The sequence below is a fragment of the Labeo rohita genome, chromosome 11 (assembly GCF_022985175.1).
Source record: "Labeo rohita strain BAU-BD-2019 chromosome 11, IGBB_LRoh.1.0, whole genome shotgun sequence".
In the NCBI taxonomy this organism is placed as follows: domain Eukaryota; kingdom Metazoa; phylum Chordata; class Actinopteri; order Cypriniformes; family Cyprinidae; genus Labeo; species Labeo rohita.
In genome coordinates this window covers 19,508,599-19,531,532 of record NC_066879.1, presented here as the reverse complement: position 1 = coordinate 19,531,532, position 22,934 = coordinate 19,508,599, and the positions used below count along the sequence as shown (strand labels likewise).

General features: G+C 35.4%; 1 protein-coding gene across 1 annotated transcript in view; it reads right to left on the bottom strand.

The window, feature by feature from the left end:
* col6a1 (collagen, type VI, alpha 1) overlaps window positions 1-10,918 on the bottom strand; it is a 46,092-nt gene extending 35,174 nt beyond the window's left edge. The window contains 11 exon segments of the mRNA XM_051123408.1: window positions 2-28; window positions 136-180; window positions 5,555-5,608; window positions 5,743-5,787; window positions 5,875-5,895; window positions 5,993-6,013; window positions 6,914-7,027; window positions 8,170-8,329; window positions 8,431-8,631; window positions 9,370-9,499; window positions 10,657-10,918. Of these exon segments, the coding sequence (XP_050979365.1) occupies window positions 2-28; window positions 136-180; window positions 5,555-5,608; window positions 5,743-5,787; window positions 5,875-5,895; window positions 5,993-6,013; window positions 6,914-7,027; window positions 8,170-8,329; window positions 8,431-8,631; window positions 9,370-9,499; window positions 10,657-10,744 (906 nt within the window). The 5' untranslated portion in view covers window positions 10,745-10,918.
* Window positions 10,919-22,934: the final 12,016 nt, after the last annotated feature.

The following is a 22,934-nucleotide window of genomic DNA, read 5'->3' as shown; positions in this document are numbered from 1 at the left end:
CCTTATCGCCTCTTATTCCTTGGTCTCCCTGGAAGGAAAGGAAAAAAGTATAGATTATCGTTTCAGCGAGAGCGCACAAATCAACTGTAATATAAGCAGAATGTAAATATTTGTGAGAGAGAGCGGAAGACAGACCTTCATTCCTTGGTAACCGACTGGACCGGGATCACCAGGACTTCCCTAATAGGAGAAAGAAAAGAACATCAGAGGGAATGCCAAAAAGAGTTTTGCTGGATGTGGTTGGGGTATAAATAACTAACGCAGAGACATTTGTCCCCCTTGACCCTATTTAAGATCACCCCGAACACTATAGTGACAATAACAGGCCTTAAATGAGGATAAACAAGGATAAAGGCAGATTAAAGATAATATCTTTATAACCAAAATATTCCTACAGGGCTTTAAGAAGTCAACCGTATGCTGTAATTATTGTTATGTCTACACAATCAGCATTTGCTGTAAAATAACAGAATAGCTGGCTTAGTCACCTTACGCTGTTTAATAGCATAGTTGGATATTTTCCAGTGTTTGGGGGTGTGTGCTTCTTTTATGACACTTACAAGGGCCAAATTTCTGAAAACATCCTTACAAACAGAGTAAAACTGCATGCATGTGGCAGACAGGAAGTCCACCAGCAGTTTCAGAGAAAAAGCACACTTTGACGGATCGTTGAAATTGTAACAGCTGGAGAAGATGAAAGACCTCAGAGTCAGTTGAGGGTTTTGCTTTGATTGGATTATCAACAAAGAAATTCAGGGACGCATGGAGCATTTATTTGAGACAATGATCTCATAGCCATGTGAAATGTATTAATCAGCACAATAACAGGAACATACAATTACCAGCTGTACATGTCGATTTCATTCATTAGGTGTGGACACATTCATTGTTTTTTGTGAGAGGGTGAAAGATTTTGTCATCTGTTTTTGTGCCACGTAAAAAAAAAAATCACGATTACGAGATTAAATTCATAATACTAAAGTCGAAATTACGAGAATAAAGTTGCAATTTTTCGACAAAGTCAAAATTTTGAGAATAAAGTCAAAATGACGAGAATAAAGTCGCAATGTTTTGAGATTAAAGTTATAATATTTTGACAGATCGCTTATTTGCCTCAGTTTAAGCGGTATGTGAATCAATCATCTTTCCGATTGCAATGAGACATTTTTTTCATTAAATTATATACTGTTTTTTTTCCATTCCTTCCGATGTCCTTTTAATGTTTATATCAGGCTATCAACTTGAAATAAAGAGAAAAAACACATTTATAATTTGAATTTCATGATAAGACTTTACGAATTTGAAAGTTGAGCTGTGTTACATTATAAACAACAAAGCAATTATTGCGATTACTGGGCGGCTGGAATGCTACAAATAACAAATGGAGGATGCTAAATATTTTTCCAATCGTTAACTGTATTATACCGTGAATGAAACAGCTTGTGAAGTCACTTATATACCTCAAAAAAGACAACAATATAACTTATGTTAACAATTTGGAGTCCACTTCAACCTTTAAAATGTTTTATTGTTGTTTTTAATTAAATAGGTTGGATGCCACAGACATTTTTGAGGAGTAGGTAATGGAATTTTCACAAAGAAAACAGTATAATTTAATGAAATGAATGTCTCATTGTAATCAGAAAGACAATTGATTCACATGAATACAGCGATCTGTCTTGCCACATTAAAGAGCGTGTAAAACACATTACTGCACGACACATCGTTTGTATTTAGCTATAAATCTGGTATACTTTGAAAGCTGAGACTTTGTTTTATATTAAAAGTACCAAAAGCACAAAGCTTATTGCTATTATTGGGTGGCTGGCGCACTACAAATAGGCCTAATGAATGGAATCGAAGACATGAAATATTATTTCCAAGCATGCTATGGTATGATTTCTGATAATAATCCCACATATATTCAAATAAATTCTGATGGCCTGGCAACTTCTCCCAGTGCTCCCAATCTGGGCCGTTTGCATGCACAGGCTATGCTCTCAAAATATTATACGTTTAATTGCTACGATTTAATTGTCGTAATTTCAACATTATTCTCAAAACATTGACATTATTCTCAAAACATTTCTTCATCTTTATATGCCAAACATTTCAACTTTATTCTCGTAATTTCGATATTATTCTCAAAACATTTCAACTGTATTTTTGTCATTTAAACTTTATTTTCGAAGCATTTAGACTTTATTGTCGTAATTTCGACTTTATACTCGAAATTTCAACTTTATTCTCAAAACATTTCTTTATTCTCGTAATTTCGAATTTACTCTCGAAATATTTTGACTTTATTCTCGTAATTTCTACATTATTCTCAAAACATTTTTAATTTAATCTCGTAATTTCGCCTTTATTCTCGAAAAATTTCAACTTTATTCTCGTAATTTCAACTTTATTCTCATAATTTCAACTTTATTCTTGAAACATTTTGACTTTATTCTCGTAATTTCTACATTATTCTCAAAACATTTAGACTGTATTCTTGTAATTTCGCCTTTATTCTTGAAACATTTTGACTTTATTCTCGTAAATTCTACATTATTCTCAAAACATTTCAACTTTATTCTCGTAATTTCGACTTCATTATTTGAACATTTTGACTTTATTTTCGTAATTTTGACATTATTCTCAAAACATTTCACCTTTATTCTCGAAACATTTCAACTTTATTCTCGTAATTTCGACATTATTCTCGAAACATTTTGACTTTATTCTCGTAATTTCGACATTATTCTTGAAACATTTTGACTTTATTCTCGTAAATTCTACATTATTCTCAAAACATTTCAACTTTATTCTCGTAATTTCGACTTCATTATTTGAACATTTTGACTTTATTTTCGTAATTTTGACATTATTCTCAAAACATTTCACCTTTATTCTCGAAACATTTCAACTTTATTCTCGTAATTTCGACATTATTCTCGAAACATTTTGACTTTATTCTTGTAATTTCGACATTATTCTCAAAACATTTTGACTTTATTCTCGTAATTTCGCCTTTATTCTTGAAACATTTTGACTTTATTCTCGTAAATTCTACATTATTCTCAAAACATTTCAACTTTATTCTCGTAATTTCGACTTCATTATTTAAACATTTTGACTTTATTTTCGTAATTTTGACATTATTCTCAAAACATTTCACCTTTATTCTTGAAACATTTCAACTTTATTCTCGTAATTTCGACATTATTCTCGAAACATTTTGATTTTATTCTCGTAATTTCGCCTTTATTCTTGAAACATTTTGACTTTATTCTCGTAAATTCTACATTATTCTCAAAACATTTCAACTTTATTCTCGTAATTTCGACTTCATTATTTAAACATTTTGACTTTATTTTCGTAATTTTGACATTATTCTCAAAACATTTCACCTTTATTCTTGAAACATTTCAACTTTATTCTCGTAATTTCGACATTATTCTCGAAACATTTTGATTTTATTCTCGTAATTTCGCCTTTATTCTTGAAACATTTTGACTTTATTCTCGTAAATTCTACATTATTCTCAAAACATTTCAACTTTATTCTCGTAATTTCGACTTCATTATTTAAACATTTTGACTTTATTTTCGTAATTTTGACATTATTCTCAAAACATTTCACCTTTATTCTTGAAACATTTCAACTTTATTCTCGTAAGTTCTACATTATTCTCAAAACATTTCAACTTTATTCTCGTAATTTCGACTTTATTATCTCAAAATTTTGACTTTATTTTCGTAATTTTGGCATTATTCTCAAAACATTTCACCTTTATTCTCGAAACATTTCAACTTTATTCTCGTAATTTCGCCTTTATTCTTGAAACATTTTGACTTTATTCTCGTAAATTCTACATTATTCTCAAAACATTTCAACTTTATTCTCGTAATTTCGACTTCATTATTTAAACATTTTGACTTTATTTTCGTAATTTTGACATTATTCTCAAAACATTTCACCTTTATTCTTGAAACATTTCAACTTTATTCTTGTAATTTCGCCTTTATTTCTGAAACATTTTGACTTTATTCTCGTAATTTCGACATTATTCTCAAAACATTTTGACTGTATTCACGTAATTTCGACTTCATTGTCTAAACATTTCGACTTTATTGTCGGAATTTTGACTTTATACTTGAAACATTTCAACTTTATTCTTGTAAGTTCTACATTATTCTCAAAACATTTCACCTTTATTCTCGAAACATTTCAACTTTATTCTCGTAATTTCAACATTATTCTCGAAACATTTTGACTTTATTCTCGGAATTTCGACTTCATTATCTAAACATTTTGACTTTATTCTCGTAATTTCGACATTATTCTCAAAACATTTCAACTTTATTCTCGAAATTTCGACTTCATTATCTAAACATTTTGACTTTATTCTCGTAATTTCGACATTATTCTCAAAACATTTCAACTTTATTCTCGAAATTTCGACTTCATTATCTAAACATTTTGACTTTATTTTCATAATTTTGACATTATTCTCAAAACATTTTACCTTTATTCTTGAAACATTTCAACTTTATTCTCATAATTTCGCCTTTATTCTCGAAACATTTCAACTTTATTCTCACAATTTCGACATTATTCTCAAAATATTCTGACTTTAATCTTTTTAGATTTTTTTTTAACGTGGCACTAAAACGCGTCATAATCTGCCACTTTAAATGGTTGAACTTTTTAAAGTCAGGTAGATTCTGATTGGCTGTCAATATTTTTATTGTTCATCACCTGGAAAAAAAATAGTTCTGAAAGTGATTCCAAAAATATTGTTTCTCTGTATTATTATTATTATAGTTTTGGTGTGAACATGTCTATTCTCATAGAATTAGAACAATTTTTACAAATGTGTCTTTACCATTATCTTTATAGTTAACATCCTTGGTGTAAATAGGCTTTTAGACATGAGTTAGACATCGGTGCATGTCTCTTTAAATGATAATGAGATACTGCTCACTCCACCCCTCTCTTTCGTTTTTTTGAGTATTCGGTGGTGCGTTACCATCAAAAATAAAACTAATCCACTGCAACCTCAGTGATGTTGGGAAAAATTAAGACTCTTTTGTTCACTTTTGCGTCTAACTACAAAACACCTGCATTGCTTACAAGACATTGTTGTCGCCACAGCTGCTCGAGCATGGGGAAAATGGCGGACAGTGTATAACTGGCTGAGGGCAGAAATATGCTAATACATGACTGTCCGTCAATGCTCATGGGCAGGCCTGAGCAGTATGACATCATATTCCTCAGAAAATCAAAACAGCTTGATATTTGAGACTGTTTGGGTTTTTTGGGGATTCAAAAAAATGATCATGATTGTGTCCACACACTGCTAAGACACATTTATATGCAAACACCATGCAAATATCCCCTTTAAGATTACATTTACATTTAAATATGAGCAATAATCATGGTAATGCATGCTTAAACATCAAAGTTCATCATTATAATTGATCCTAAGTGTTTTCTGGAGGAGGTCAGAAATGTCCTCCTCTTCTGTTTGTAGGAGCATATCGAAAAACAGACAGCAGATGCTTACCGGAGGACCAAAATCTCCTTTTTCTCCTGGCATGCCTGGTCTTCCACCCTCTCCCTGCAAAAGAAAGGTTAGGCATGTTTAGAGTGAATTGAACATGTAACGTTTCATAGGAATCAACAGGTGATTTCTATGCATATGTATGTAGAGGCAACATAAAGATATGAAAATGTATATTTTTTAATACTTACTCTTTGTCCTGGGTCACCACGGGGTCCCACAGGGCCTCCAGGAGCCTGTGAAGATATCGCACGAAACAGTTAGAAACAGAAAACATCCATACAAGATCTGTTTGAATGGGTTAGATAAGTAATGTTACTTACATTGCAGTCAAAGGAGCAGCACTGAAGGAAAGATTGAAAAGATGAAATTAATATCCCAATGTATGTAATAAAAAAGTATTGCATATAAATATACAAAAGCTATGGAAAATCCACATACCACGTCCTTCGTTTCATTCGTCTAGAAGGAAAAGCAAAAAAAAGAGAAAAGGACAACATTAGAGAAAATCTAGACAGACAATTGGCACAAGCTCAGATGCCTTGCTTACAATAGTTGGCATTATTGATGGTGCACAGATAAAGGAAGTTCACTGAGTTGAAATTCCCACTGTGTTGAGCACATATGTTCAGTGCAATCTGAATTAATAAATAGATATTGCATTGAACTGGAATTGCCTTAGCAATATACACAACCATTCAACAACAAAAAAATAAATAAATAAAAAAGGGGCTTGGTACAGTTTTTAATATTTTTTGATAATCTTATGCTCATCAAGGCTGCATTTATTTGATCAAAACAAGTAGAAACTGTAATTTTGTTAAGTATTATTAAATTTAAAATAACTGTTTTCCATTTTAAAATGTAATTTATTCCTGTGATGCAAAGCTGAATTTTCAGCATCATTACTCCGGTCTTTAGTGTCACATGATTCTTCAGAAATTATTCTAATATGCTGATTTGCTGCCCAAAAAAACTTTTCAATAATATCAATATTAAAAACAGTTGTGCTGCTTAAAACCAGGTTTTCAGGTTCAAAACAACACAGTTAATTTGAAACAGAAATCTTCTGTAAAAGTCTAAATGTCTTCACTAAATCACCTTTGATCAACGTAATTAATCCTGCATAAAAGTATTACTTCCAAGGAAAAAATGAATAATGACCCCAAAACTTTGAATGGTAGTGTATATAGTTCAAAGTACACTTTATGATTGTAATCTTTTTCACAAATAAACATTCAAAACATCAAGTTTGTCTTCATCCAAATCAGTTCTGTATGTGTTTGGGTCAGTCCGACCCTTAAATTCACAGGAAACCACTTAGATGTCCTTGTTGTGGTGAGGTTGTGCTACGACACTCACAATCATGTTGATGATGGTTTTTATAGTGGCCATCTGCGTGGAGCGGGAGTTGTCTGCAGCGGTGAAGTTCTGTCTGTAGCTGGCATCTGTGGCAATGATAGAAAGTCTGGTGTCCTGAGAAAAAGACAGTTGACAGAAAAGGGAAAAATTATTGCTTGTCCAAATACATTTGCATGAGAAAAAGCATCACATTTTGTGTATTCAAGTGTGGCCAGACTTTTGACCATGGGCATGTCTACTCCACACTGCTGCTTATTATGGTCGCCCACTTACACAAGAAAAAGATGTCGGATTTACTGCTAAGTTGCTGTTAAGTTGCTATGTGTTTTAAAGATACAGTATGTGTGTTTTTTTATTTTTTAAGTATAATAACTGATACATCAGGCTTTAATGGCTCATATATAATATGATATAGGATAATATGAAGCTCGAGGAAGAAAGAAAATCAGTTGCATTCAGTCGCCCAAAATGAGTAAAAGTATGCAGTTTGCTGCAGATGCTGATATTTTGTAGAGATGTACAGCAAAATACTTACATAAAATGCTTAAAAATATTGTTTCTATCTCCCAATTATATGTCTTAGTAAAATGATATTTAAATGCTTAGTTTTATGATCAAGATCTGTAGTTTTTATTGTGTGGCGCAAAACATGTAATGCAATGCAATACAATGATGATCAAAAGATGGATAAAATCCAATCCCGTAAGACCTTTATTCATCTTTGGAACACAAATTAAGATATTTCTGATGAAATCCGAGAGCTTTCTAATCCTGCATAGACAGCAAAGCAACTGACACGTTTTGTGTGCAAAGAAAATAAAAATAACGTTCAGGTATTCTCCTAAACACATGGCGTTGACTAACACGGAAGAGAAGAAATTGTTGAACAATGTCATTATTTTGTTTTCTTTGCACACAAAAAGTATTCTTGTAGTTTCATAAAATTGCAGTTGAACCACTGATGTCACATGGACTATTTTAACAATGTCTTTACTACCTTTCAGGGCCTTGAATGTGTTGGTTGCATTGCTGTCTATGCAGGGTCACAAAGCTCTCGGATTTCATCAAAAATATCTTAATGCATGTTCCAAAGATGAATGAAGGTCTAATGGGTTTTTAATGACATGAGGGTGAGTAATCAATGACAGGAATTTAATTTAATTGGTCAAGTAAAATTACACAGTATGCTTCAAATGTCAGAAAATGTCATGCAATGCACTTCAAATTTAAGGTAGCATCTGTTATGTGTACTGTACCTCCTGGTCAGGTGAGATGGCCACAGCGAACACTTTGATGGCGTGCTGTCGTGCCTCATTAGCGGCCTCCTGGATCCCACCACATGGCTCCTTGTAGCCGGTCACAGGGTGACCATCAGTGACCACCACAATGTACTTATTTTCATGATAATGGGAGCCCCTGCAGACAGATGCATGTGGCTATTTACATGCAATATGACATGCCAATATCACATTTTAGAATGCATATGCAGTTTAGGTAATGCCAAAAAAGTCACATACGCTCGGAGCAGCTCAGAGATTCCCTCCCTGATGGCACAGTCGGTGTATGTTCCTTTGCCGATGTATTTGATTTTGTCTATGGCAGCCTTCAGTTCAGCACGCTTTGTGTTCAGGTCAACCAACCCCATCACCAACTCAGTGTCGTCACTGTAGTGCAGCGCTCCAGAGTTCCACGTCACGTCGCGATCACATGGTTGTCGTCTGGAAACAGCACAGCCGATTATATTAAGTTTGTAGCAAAGGAATAAAGTAAAAATGTATGTAAACTCATTTTTCAAAGGTGCACTAAAAAGCATTTGTCTGCTGACTGATACAACAGTACTAACCAAGGTTATTATTGTCATTTAAAATGAACCTAATGAAACTATTTAAAACATTTGTTAACTGAATAAAGCTGAAATAAAATATAAACAGTAGATGAAAAATTGGACAAAATTTAGCCTATTGGAAAATCTGGAATCTGAAGGTGCAAAAAAATCTTAATATTGAGGAAATCACCTTTAAAGTTGTCCAAATGAAGTTCTTAGCAATGCATATTACTAATCAGAAATTAAGTTTTGATATATTTACTGTAAGACATTCACAAAATATCTTCATGGAACATGATCTTTACTTAATATCCTAATGATTTTTGGCATAAAAGAAAAATCGATAATTTTGACCCATGCAGTGTATTTTTGGCATACAAAAATACTATGAAGCATCATGCAATTAGAAAAATTCATTGAATAACATCGATGGCATTGCACTTAAAAAAAGGCAAAAGGAAGTAAAAAGTTTGGCCTGGTCATGTGATCTCAATATGGCAGCCACCAAAGGGAGGCTCCATTCTGTGAATCTGCATTTTCTAGAATACACTTTGTGAACCTTAAAAGCATATGTTAGAACTCAGTCAGAATATGTATATCAATCGAAAAATGTAACTTAAAGATAGCATACAAGTCCTTAAGCTGATCAATGAAATTCTTAGTGAAGGTCTTGAGCTGGTTGATGTAAAACTCTGGCGGTTTGGCTCTGAGGGCCACACTTTCAGACGTGTCCAACACAAAGAACAAGTCCACAGGACACTCTGCAGGAAAAAGAGGAGAATCACAAAATTATCAGGTCATAATTGGGTCTAGTCTTTTAGGTTTACATACTTAAGGTAAAACATTAGCTAAAAAAGCTTCAAATGTGAGTTTGCATGAAAATCGTTTGTGTAAACGGAGGCGATGCAATCTCACGTTCATAACGCAACATAGATATTAACTTTAAGCGTTTACTCACTTTAATCTATCACTTCCTAATCACAATAATTAGTTGGAAAAAAATAATGAGCCCCCTCTATTGGTGGATGATAAAGTACTTGCTCCCTTATCAATCTGAGAAGTTAGCATCACCTGACCTCAACCCTGCAGTCATGTGACATTACAGGTTTTTTGAATAGAGTATTAAAGTGTATGAGATACTGTACACAGGTATGTACAGATGTATCCAGATGTAAAATATATATATAAAAAATGTCATAAAATGTTTACCTAACCATGTAACTTTTTAGGATGGTCAAATCAGATTTGCACTATTTAAAATAACTATTTTACCTTATTTTTACCAACTTTCATAAATCTGGCTTTAACCAAGGCCTTTCTTGCAAAAAATCCACAAGGGATATCCAAAAACATAAGTTGCATCTTAACAAATCCTCAATTCCAGATCATATGAATTACAGCTCACAATCCACAATTTAGTTTATTTTCAATGCATCAAAGAAGAATCTCCTGCATATACTTTAAAACAAGCAGCTTGACATCATCATCAGGTATCTCTGGATTGATGGATATGTCATTTTGCATTAGAAAAAACTTATTTGATTCATTCTGTGTGTTGCTATACTACTGCAACTCATTAAACTACCACACTATATACTTCCACCCTATGACTGCATAATATAACTCACGACTTTATTACACAAAACCATATACTATACTTCAAAATACCTCTATACAATGTATTATAATTTTTCTGTTTATTATAGCAAAACAGAAAACCGTAAAAGCAGTAAAAAAGAACCCCATACAGTGCAGAATGTTGTATGTCGATTGTTTATTTGCAGCTGCATTTAACATCTGTCTAATGTAACTTGTAATCGACTTTTACGCACAGAGACAGCAGTAATAACTAACATGCAAAACATATTTATCCATTAACCATAAGACAATCAATGCAACATGGACGAAAAAATAATACCTCTAAAGGAGGGTGTTCGGTCATCCGCAGCGATGATCCCTGCCCAAAGTGCGCACAGAGCGGTCAATATATATCCATTAAGCGCCATAGGTCCTGATGTTACTGCACGTTAACCGTGCAAAACTGAGGCTGAGGGACACACAGGAGTGATGGAGTGGTATGATTGCAGATGAAATATAAAAACAGGTTCTGGGGAGATGAAGTAGCGTACAGTGGCACGATGGCGCGCCCGCTCAGAGCGCACAGCAGAATGAAACGCCTTACAGCAGGAGGGAGGAGGAGGAGGAGTTCGGTTTACTGATGTCTACTTCTGTCTGTTTTACACCTATTTTAGGCCCTGAAACACGATAAATATGAGGTTTATGCAAAATCAATACGTGCTTGATGAGCATAATTATGTTTAATGCGCGTAATGCAACATATTTGTGTTGTTTGAAGACGCTTTGCTCCACAAAGACGTATGGAAGTAACCAAAAACATGCATAATAATGTATTGTTTTTGTTTATTGTTAATTTAATATATTTTTAACTTCTATTAATATATTTAACAAGCATACTGAATAACATACTTTAATATAGTGCAGTAGCTTGAAATATCATTAATCTGTTATATCTTCATATATATTCATATTTGAATGTGAAATATTGATATCATGTGTTTATGACTTAAGACTTTAACGTAAATTTCGTCAAAATATACTTTTTATTGATTTTTAAAAAAGAATATATGGTATAATTTATAAAGGCTAGTATTATTATAAAATCAGAATATAATTAATTTGGGAGGACATATCTTCAAAGGATTTATTTAGGTTTTATTTATTTACTTTTACAATAATAAGATCTCTAATACCAATTTACCAATGTTATTCCAGCAACTGTAGTTTTTTTCTAGAAAGTTTGGATAACTTGGAAACTAAATGGGTGGCATTTTGATGTGTGTGAATGTGACTTAGAGCACTGCGGTTTGGATGGGCAGAAGCAGAAAGATCAGAAAGATGTTCTGTGGAGTTGTACCGTGGGAGAGAATGAAACATCCTGATGCGGTTATGCAGAAAGAGCCCTGTTTTCAGCAGGGGGTGATTGTGTGATGTAGTCTTTGTGATTAAATGTGTAACGTTATGAGAGGTTGTAAGTGCGCTCAAAGATACACAGTTGTCAAGAGCTGTAAGGTGAAGAGTTTGAGAGAGAGAGAGTACCGAATAAACGAGACATCTGACAATGTCTTTTCTCTTCCAAGAGAAGGAGGGTAAAGGTCTTTCGACATCTGCATCTCGTCTACATGCAGACCAACTGATGAGGCGAGAGAACGAAAGAATGAAGAGAAACATCTGAGGCAAAAATAATGCCACTCCCTCGTACACGTTTGTTTTTGAAAGAGAAACAGCGCCACCCATGTGCGGATTTTAATATGTCAGTCTGTTTGAATTATAAACACGAGACCAAGATTTGCTCAATGTTGTCTCACTCATTTTAAATATTAATTCATCAGTTTTCCCTGGTGAAAAAACAGCATATGCTGGTAGGCATGTTTTGATGCTGGTTTAAGCTGGTCCTTTGCTGGTTTATGCTGGCCCTTGACCAGCAACATGACCAGCATAAACCAGCAAAGGACCAGCTTAAACCAGCATCAAAACCTACCTAACCAGCATCCCAGCATCAAAACATACCTACCAGCATATGCTGGTTTTTTCACCAGGGTTCATACTTCTCTGTAACTGAATGTTTGCGTTTCCTTCCTTCTACAAAGTGGAGGGCAGTTGTGTGGCTCATCTTCGCCTATCCACCTTTTTCCCTGTAAGATTTTAGGCTTTTGTTTACATCCGTGTCCTCCCTGGTGAAAAAAACAGCATATCCTGGTAGGCATGCTTTGATGCTGGGATGCTGGTTAGGTAGGTTTTGATGCTGGTTTAAGCTGGTCCTTTGCTGGTTTATGCTGGTCCTTGACCAGCAACATGACCAGCAAAAACCAGCAAAGGACCAGCTTAAACCAGCTAAGGACCAGCAAAAACCAGCAAAGGACCAGCTTAAACCAGCTAAGGACCAGCATAAACCAGCAAAGGACCATCTTAAACCAGCTAAGGACCAGCATAAACCAGCAAAGGACCAGCTTAAACCAGCATCAAAACCTACCTAACCAGCATCCCAGCATCAAAACATACCTACCAGCATATGCTGGTTTTTTCACCAGGGTTCATACTTCTCTGTAACTGAATGTTTGCGTTTCCTTCCTTCTACAAAGTGGAGGGCAGTTGTGTGGCTCATTTTCGCCTGTCCACCTTTTTTCCCGTAAGATTTTAGGCTTTTGTTTACATCCGTGTCCACCCTGGTGAAAAAAACAGCATATGCTGATAGGCATGTTTTGATGCTGGGATGCTGGTTAGGTGCTGGTTTAAGCTGGTCCTTTGCTGGTTTTTGCTGGTCCTTAGCTGGTTTATGCTGGTCCTTAGCTGGTTTATGCTGGTCCTTTGCTGGTTGATGCTGGTCCTTGACCAGCAACATGACCAGCATAAACCAGCAAAGGACCAGCAAAAACCAGCAAAGAACCAGCATAAACCAGCTAAGGACCAGCTTAAACCAGCATCAAAACATACCTACCAGCATATGCTGGTTTTTTCACCAGGGTTCATACTTCTCTTTAACTGAATGTTTGCGTTTCCTTCCTTCTACAAAGTGGAGGGCAGCTGTGTGGCTCATTTTCGCCTATCCACCTTTTTCCCCGTAAGATTTTAGGCTTTTGTTTACATCCGTGTCCACCCTGGTGAAAAAAACAGCATATGCTGGTAGGCATGTTTTGATGCTGGGATGCTGGTTAGGTATGTTTTGGTGCTGGTTTAAGCTGGTCCTTTGCTGGTTTATGCTGGTCCTTTGCTGGTTGATGCTGGTCCTTGACCAGCAACATGACCAGCATAAACCAGCAAAGGACCAGCATAAACCAGCTAAGGACCAGCTTAAACCAGCATCAAAACATACCTACCAGCACATGCTGATTTTTTCACCAGGGAAGCTATTTTTAGCTGTACAACAGCTCGTTTTGCTTGATATTGCACATTGAGGTGTCTTAGTTTGTTATTTAAATGTATTATCTTAATTATAAGCATTGTGGTTTGTAGTGCAAACAGTTTTACCGTTTACTGCACGTTGTTATTCTTCCTTATGCACCTTTCTCCTCACGTAAAAGTGGCAGAGGCCATTTTGTACATTTTTATGGGTGCGGCTTCCGGTGTCATCCAGCAATTTTTAGTTGTACAAAGAAGCTTGTTTTGCTGCTTGATATTGCAAATTGGTGTGTATTACCATGTTATTTTAATGTATTATCTTAATCACACTGGTTTGTAGTGCAAACAGTTTTACTGTTTACTGCATGTTGTTATTCTTCTCATTATTTCCCTATAGGATAATGAACGGAAAGCATTGAAAAAAAAGGTGGATAGAGCGTTTGCACTTACGGTTTCGGTCAGTTTTCAGATGTAAACAACAGCATGATTGCACAGTGAATGTACTACTGAATACGTTGTTCTTTTATTTTATGCTGTCTAAATCACAAAACATGTGGAAGCTGTTAAATCATATAGACTTAGTAAGCAGGAAAGGGCACAGTATTTTGACAAACTAAAGTTAATAGGTGGTAAAAATATGAACGAGCTGTATTAATTAAGATATTAGCCTAATATGTCACCTACCTGACTGGAAATGTTAAGAACGAACATGAATGTTTTCAAAATTCTTGCCCTGGAACTGGTTCAGGTTGGCCAACCACAAACGCCTTTTGAGGTTTTTTTTTACTTTTTTCCTTGATTTGTTATACCTTTTGGCACTCTGTAGTACTCCAAATGTTTTTCCTGGTCTGACGGATTAGTACAGCCCAAAACGACAATAATTTACCATTTTCAGTAGCAATAATCAGCAAAATATGCAAGATTCGTTCAGTTCAGTGGCATTATGTTCCATGCCGCCAATATGGCCGATTGATGGCGCTTCATTAGTGGATAACCGATTTTTTTTAACTGATTCTGAGGGCTGAAAAATGTAACAAACAAGGTTGGTATTACTTAAACAATTATAAAACATATTGGGATTGGGCGAGATCTTTGGTTTGAGATCTTTAACATGAAGCTGCTGTAAATCAACACCAAATATGTTGATAATATTGATTAAGATATATGATGATCCATACCTTTGTGTTTACATTTTGCTAGAATGATGACAGTGGGAACAGTATTTCACTCAGGACGGTGAATATCTGGAGTTAATGAACGATGCTTTGTGTCTGGGATAATGTCTCCCATTAGCACTACAGTAAATTCAAGATGACACTCTGGAACATTATAATTACAACATCGTGAGTGAAGAACGACATCATTATTCATTCGCATACACAATGACAGACTCGCATACATGCATGTGAGAGGGTGGGAAAACATCTTAACTGCTTTGAGAGACTCCAAGCAAGAGCAGCTACGTTTTAAAACTGGGAAAGAGTGACGGGAAAGTCGGTAAAATAAAGACACTACATTCATTGTACATCTAGCAGTGTTGCGTAAAATAGAGGAGGGAAAAAAGTAGTATGGTTCACCAACATATTTTTTTCCGCTTTCAGTCTGTAATGAACACTGCATGAGCTGGAACATCACTGAGTCACAGAAAAGGAGATCAGGGTGGTCCCTGGGTAAACCAAGTCATGGTTCTTCACAAAAAAAATAATGTGGTGGTACCATGGTGCTAAAAGATGGAACTACATGCAAATAAAGTGGTAGAATCATGATTATGCTTCACGGTGGGAGCGTGAGAGTGTGAAATGGGATGTTTACTCTATGTTTTGGATCAAAATAGTTGCCTAGTGGCAACTGAAGGGAAATGGGTGTGTTCTCAACCCCCCCCCCAAATACAGATTCGTTTCTCCTTGAAAATTCTATTACGAGTCCAATGTTTGGCCAGAGCTCAGCTCAGCTTTTTCCACTGATCTCATTCTCCATGAAAGAAAGAAAAAAATCATTTTGTACCCTAAGACTGAGAGGGAAAAAGGGGGGAAAACCATCTGGCAATAATCAGGATTTAATAGTGGAGGCTTACTGTAAATCTGTGAAGAATCTGACAGCTGCGCTGGTTCATTCGGCCTGGGCAGTATGAAGGGACTTCGAGGTGAATGACATCAGGATTCCTCGCCATTAAGTATGAGAAAGAAGTGTACTCTAAGACAGAGCAAAAACCAGCAGAGATTTAAGACTTGTAGATGTGAGAACAGACAAGAAGAAAGTTCAAAGTTAAAGGCAGACAGAGAGGTCAAAGTGCATGGCCTTTAAAACGAATGTTATTCTGACATGTTAAATGGGGGGTGAGGGAGGGGTTAAGTTTGACCTCTGGTTGTCTAGAGAGCCTCAAGGGTTTAGATTACAATCACAAAACAGCAGGTAACATAAACGCCCCAAACTCCAAACCTATGTATCGTTCAGAAGTTTTTACGTTTTCTTGCTCAAAAACAGTAACATACTAATATAATTAAACATAAATGTTTTTATTTTAATATATTTTAAAATGTATTTTTTCCAGAAATGGCAAAGCTGAATTTCCAGCATCATTACTACAGTCTTCAGTGTCACATGATCCTTCAGAAATATTTCTAATATGCTGATTTGCTGCTCAAGAAGTATAGGATCCTATGAAATCTATTTTTTTTTCCCCTGTTTTTTTTCCTGTTTTAATTTTTTTGGATTCCATTTTTTCCGTTTTATTTTTTCTAGACTCCATTTTAATGGTTAAATTGAAAAAAAAAACAAAAAAATCAAAAAGCATGTCTAATTAATTGAATTCACGAAACTTAAAATGCATTATAAACGTAGAAATTTATTACAAATTTTTACATTTAAGTTTGTTTTTTTTCTCAAATTCAGTTTTATTTTTTACCAAAATCTGTTTTCCATTTTTAATTGTTTCACTAAATTTTAATAATCAAATCATCTATATTTATTTATTTATTTATTTATTTTCCCCAGAAATACTGTTTACATTTTTTTCTAGTAAATAAATTCTAGTAAATATTCCTATATTAATGTTTGAATAATATTAATATTTTTGTGAAGATACATCTTTTTATTTTAAAATACAAATATTTTGTATTTTGTACCATTATAAAAGTCTGATTTAATTTTTAATTTAATTTTATTGAACTATGTTTATATATATATATATCTATATATATATAAAACATAATTTTTCCAGCTCTACAGCTGTGGCAAGACAGCCTCTGGAATTCTGGGAGGTTTTGTCTAAAGTAAGGGAGAGACAGAGGAAAGCACTGATCTGCAAAAAACAATAATCTATGTGTTTTGACCTTCTTGTGAATAATTCATCAGTCGTATATTTTGCTGGAGCATTGGGAAAGATTCCAACTTTTCACCAAATGAATACCCAGGCCTTCCTTTCCAAATCTGGATCCAAATAGGAAACCCTGTGAGATTTTCATGGGATGAGATCATAAGCTCTTAAGAACTGCCCCAAGCACATTTGAATATGGATGGCAATTTTACTAGAATTATGAAAACTTTTATAGCACATGCATGAAACCGAATGATGGAGTTACGTTGCAACATAAACCAAAGTAATCTATGTGGATAAGATCATTATTTATATTGCACACAAATAATTCTGCTCCATTTCCTTTAGCAATTTAAGACTTTGAGATGGTGAACAGATGTTGGCACATAATACTGCAGACATTAGATCAGCCACACATGTTGCAGGAAGACAAAAGATTTAATTCAGGTGATATGTGGCCATGTTAATGAGAAAACAAACTGATCTCAGACTGCACAGATGCACATTAATGTCATCTCCTGTTTCATACCTCAGCGAAACCATGATGAAACCTTTCTCAGCTTTTCCAAATCATGTGATCATGTGACAGATGGAGGCAGGCACATTATTACAGCGCTGTAAAGTCTGGAAAACACATTATTACAAAAACACCTGTTAGAAGAGGAGAAGCAAAGCGTACAGACATTACACAAATAACAAACTTAAATAAACTACAATTACTATTACTGATTCACTGGGATGAACCCTAAACCTGAACTCTTCCTTTTGTTTGTGCTCTGGATGACAGCTTAAATGTTAATGAGGATGAAGGGTGCTATTACTAATCAGTCATACTTGCTGTAGTGAACAATAAAATGGGTGGGGAAACAGACTTAATTTATAGAAGGAACTGGAGCAATGTCTAGAGATTGAAATATTGTGGTGATTTGGAGGACGAGTCTTCACTGCTTTGGCCAGTAAGCAATGCCCTAGCAATCACCTAGAACATCCTAGCAACCACACAACAAGTTTAAAACACTTAGATAAAACATATAGCAAAACCATAGTAGGCCTATCATGACGGCAGCTGTTATAGGGAAAAAAGGAGGTGGGGGGGGCATAATTTCTTTAGGAAATATTAAAAAAGAAAAAGTATAGCTGCAAGCATTGATTAACGGGTTTCAAACGCCTTAAGGAATTTAAGCACATATGAAAAAAATACATTACTTAGCAAGCCTGTAACCAACTAAATCAATGATTTAAAGAAGCATTTTTGGCAAATCCAAGTATTTTACCATAGAAATGTTATTTTTAAACCTTTATGACTGTTAAAGCACCAGCTGTGGTCCGATCTCCTTAAAACTGTGCAAGCTTGTTTAAAATCATCTGTTGCATGTTCTCAGCAGGTTTCATGAAGTTTTGAGTTTTCCTACTGTAAATTTGGAAAGGCCGCTTTTCTTATAGCCTCCCAAAGGGTAAATTTCGAAAATGTTTAATAATTGTTGACCTAGAGAGTCCATAGTACTGTACTGTGTTTTTTTTTCCAGATCGAGCAAAGAAACCTAGAACTAGTTTGCATAGTAGGTTTCTGACATGTTCATCATTTAACAATCTTGACAGCAGTGATTCTAGAGGTAAAGTTGTCCGAAATTAGGAGTTCTATCACATATCACATATCACAAATATCGCACATATGTGTAATCATTTACACCCTTGAAAAATGTGATATCGCCCCACAGTGGCTGATTTCTTTCAAATTTCTCTCAGATATTTGGGGCTGTGAGTTGAACAGGCCCACCGAGTTTTGTTTCGAACAGCCTCCGTTAACCTTGTCTAATAAGTGCTCAAAATGGTCAATGGCGGCCATGTTTTTTAAGAGACGAATGTCCTCATAGACACTTGTGCCACTTTGGATCAAGACCGTGCACACCGATTTTCATGTTGAAAGAACAAATGGTTGTGCAGTTATAGCTATTTTTATATTTCTTTTCTTATAATAGCGCCACCAAGTGATCAAGCTCCGCATTTTTTTTCCTGTGGCCTCAGATTGAGCTCTTACATAAGTTTTCTGTGTTTGGCAAAGACATCTCATTCTGTTCAGGAGTTATAAGCATTTTACTAAAAGTGGCCCCGCCCCTTTAGAACGTTTTGGCGCCCCTTTCGAAAAGTCGACTTTTCGAAAGGGGCGCCAAACGTTCAACTCTCTACAGAATCTTTCTGCATTGGTTTGTTCCGATCGGACTAAAAACGTAGGACTAGGCCGGCTCACAATCTGAGGTGTGCGTTTTGTCTGACATGGATAAGACACTTGAGTCTTGAGATTGACGATTTACGAGTTATGAGCGACTTCGTACGTTTGTTCGCTGTGGCGCCCCCATCAGGCCGATTGGAGCAAGCCTTTGTCATGTTGTAGGCGGTATGAGTACTACCATCCCTCCAAGTTTCACATCTTTACGACTTACGGTTTGGTCTGCACGATCAGTTTTATATGGAGATCGCTGATCCGTGACCATTCTAACAATTATTAGAATTTTGAAAGACTATTTTGAAAGACTTGCAAAGATTATAAAGTAAAGATAAAGATGTCCGTGTCTACACCACATTGCAATATCTGTATGATCTGATTTTTCACATGTAAACAACACGTATAACTTATGAAGTATGCGTATAATAGGCGTTAAAGGTGTGTCATTTTTAGAACTGAAATATCACCCCTGGTGAAAAAAACAGCATATGCTGGTAGGTATGTTTTGATGCTGGTTAGGTAGGTTTTGATGCTGGTTTAAGCTGGTCCTTTGCTGGTTTTTGCTGGTCATGTTGCTGGTCAAGGACCAGCATGAACCAGCAAAGGACCAGCATAAACCAGCATCAAAACCTACCTAACCAGCATCCCAGCATCAAAACATACCTACCAGCATATGCTGTTTCACCAGGGATGGCCATTCAAAACGAATGAACCCAATGAAATGGACAAGATTATAATTGTCATAGTTTGTATATTGTTGTTTCAGCCGCAACGTCGAAGAAATAGAAACCGTTTCTAAATTAGAAATTTTGCATGTCGCCGTCGCAGCTAGTTAGGACAAAAACTCCTAACTTTAACATGAAAAATACACCTTTTATCACATGTCGCAGCGTCACCTCACATGTATTTAGGACACGGTGTTCAACGACTTTTTGACCTGTGTCGGTCACCTTAGTTTCTCTATATGCAATTGACAACCGCACCGCTAAAATGTACAAACTGCACATTTAAATGATTTACCTATATAAAGATTTACATGATTTGTATATTCAAAAACTGAGCATATATTCTTATTTCTAGTTAATATCCTGTCAAAGCCAAAGGGAAAAAAAAATGTAAAACAGGCTTACCAAATGTGGAATGCATCAAGTGGAATGTGCACATTCAGTGCTGAATTTCAGTAGAACTGGCCTTATTATTTCTTTTGTGTCCTGTTATGAGTTTTAGTGGGTTGAGGGAGAATGCACTGTAAGTTTTTTTATTTTATATTCTTATAAAAAACAGGTAAAACATGGTAACATGGTTAATGGGATCTTGGAGACCAGCTGTTTTTAGTGCCCAATCTGTGTGGTAAGGTGTGATGCTTTCACAAGTGTGTCATGGAAAATGAACAGTGCTTAGCTGAAGCTGCACTTAATTAAATCACCTCCTGAGGGTGTAATGAGACTGACAGAGAGAAAATGATAGCAAAACACTGAAGAAAACTGCATACTGACCTAAGTCTAATCACTCTACATATACCTCTCAGAGAATCAATTTGGAGCAGTCATCAAGGCCTTACGCTTAAGAGCCGCAGCTAATTAAACACAGACCCACAGACACAGAGTTGCGCTCAAATGGCTGTGAACGCAGTGACACTTCCATTAATCTTAAAGTGCGGTCTGCCAACCAGATGGAGAAAGCCATGGAGTAACTCTGCTCTCTTTCCCGAGTATTTGGACAATGTTCTCAATCCAAGAAGGGCTGCATTAACAACAAAAACACCATCTTATGAGACTTCCACAGAAATAATGCTGTGCGCTGGAATCACATCTGCTTTTCCAGAGAAAGACACTGGCCTGCCAATATCTATATAAAAACAATGAATATACCACAGAAAACATCACAAACTGGTTTCCACTGAAACATTAATAGTTCATGAGAAACATTTTGATGGGAAAACTAGTTCTTGATGAATTACTGGCAAAGAGCAGGTTTTCTTAACATGTTGCTCTGTCGGAATGTTTTTGTTTCTCTGCTGCAGTGGTCCAGCTCTGTGTCGACAGCTTTTGATTGGAGATAACTGCAGGAAATGCTTGGAGGAGGTGGGGGGACAATCAACTGTGATACTAAAGGGACTAATTGAATCCCTCAAAGGAGACAGATTTCCTGAGTTGGAGTCCAACCCAGTGAAAGTATGTTCAGCAATCTATACGGGCCGAACTGTCAGTCACTTACTGCACATCCTTCAGAGAGCATTTTAAACAGTTTCCCACTAATTATACCCAGTCAGGCACTTAACGTGATTCAAAAGGTTGTTTTCTTTTACCAGCGGTTACAACAGAAGATGAAAGTACGCCATGAAACAAATGTTCTTTTTTCTTTGTTGTCATATGACGCTTTCATTGCCAGAACCACAGTTTCATTTACTGTTGGATACACTCTGCCCTCTAGTGGACAAGTACGGCTCTACCTACCTATCTATCTTTCCCTCTGTATCTCTTTGTCTGTCTGTGTCTATCTATCTTTCTCTCTGTATCTATCTATCTATCTATCTATCTATCTATCTATCTATCTATCTATCTATCTATCTATCTATCTCTCTGTATCTCTTTGTCTGTCTGTCTGTCTATCTATCTATCTATCTATCTATCTATCTATATCTATCTATCTTTCTCTCTGTATCTATCAATCTATCTATCTGTCTTTCTCTCTGTATCTATCTTTGTCTGTCTGTCTGTCTCTGTCTATCTATCTATCTATCTATCTATCTATCTATCTATCTATCTATCTTTCTCTTTCTCTCTGTATCTATCTTTGTCTGTCTGTCTGTATGTCTATCTCTCTCTATCTATCTATCTATCTATCTATCTATCTATCTATCTTTCTTTCTGTATGTATGTATCTGTCTCTGTCTATCTATCTATCTATCTGTCTATCTTTCTCTCTGTATCTATCTGTCTGTCTATCTATTCATCTTTGTCTGTCTATCTATCTATTTATCTATCTATCTTTGTCTGTCTGTCTATCTATCTATCTATCTATCTATCTATCTTTGTCTCTCTGTATCTATCTATCTATCTATCTCTATCTATCTTTCTCTCTGTATCTATCTATCTATCTATATCTATCTATCCTTCTCTCTGTATCTATCTTTGTCTGTCTGCCTCTGTCTGTTTGTCTATCTATCTATCTATCTATCTATCTATCTATCTATCTATCTATCTATCTATCTATCTATCTATCTATCTATCTATCTTTCTCTCTGTTTGATCTCTCTATCTATCTATCTATCTATCTATCTATCTATCTATCTATCTATCTATCTATCTATCTGTTTGATCTGTCTCTATCTATCTATCTATCTATCTATCTATCTATCTGTCTGTCTATCTATTCTATTTATCTTTGTCTGTCTATCTATCTCTCTGTATTTATCTATCTTTGTCTGTCTGTCTTGAATAATTATGTTCATACATTGTGTAATTATGCATGAAAAGTCCTTTCTAAATAAATGACAAAAATATATACAATGAAGTAATTATGTACTACCCTTTGTATATACAAATCAATCTTTCAGTGAAGATCAAACTTCAGTTCTTACTCTTTGCTCTTTCTGTCATACTGAATGACTGTGCACTTCTGTTATTTTCTATGCAAACACTCCCACAGCATGTTTATGTCCTCTGTACATTTGATTGTGGACAGTGCAGTTAATTTTTTAACAGAACTCACATGTTGTTTCCCTTCATATTACACA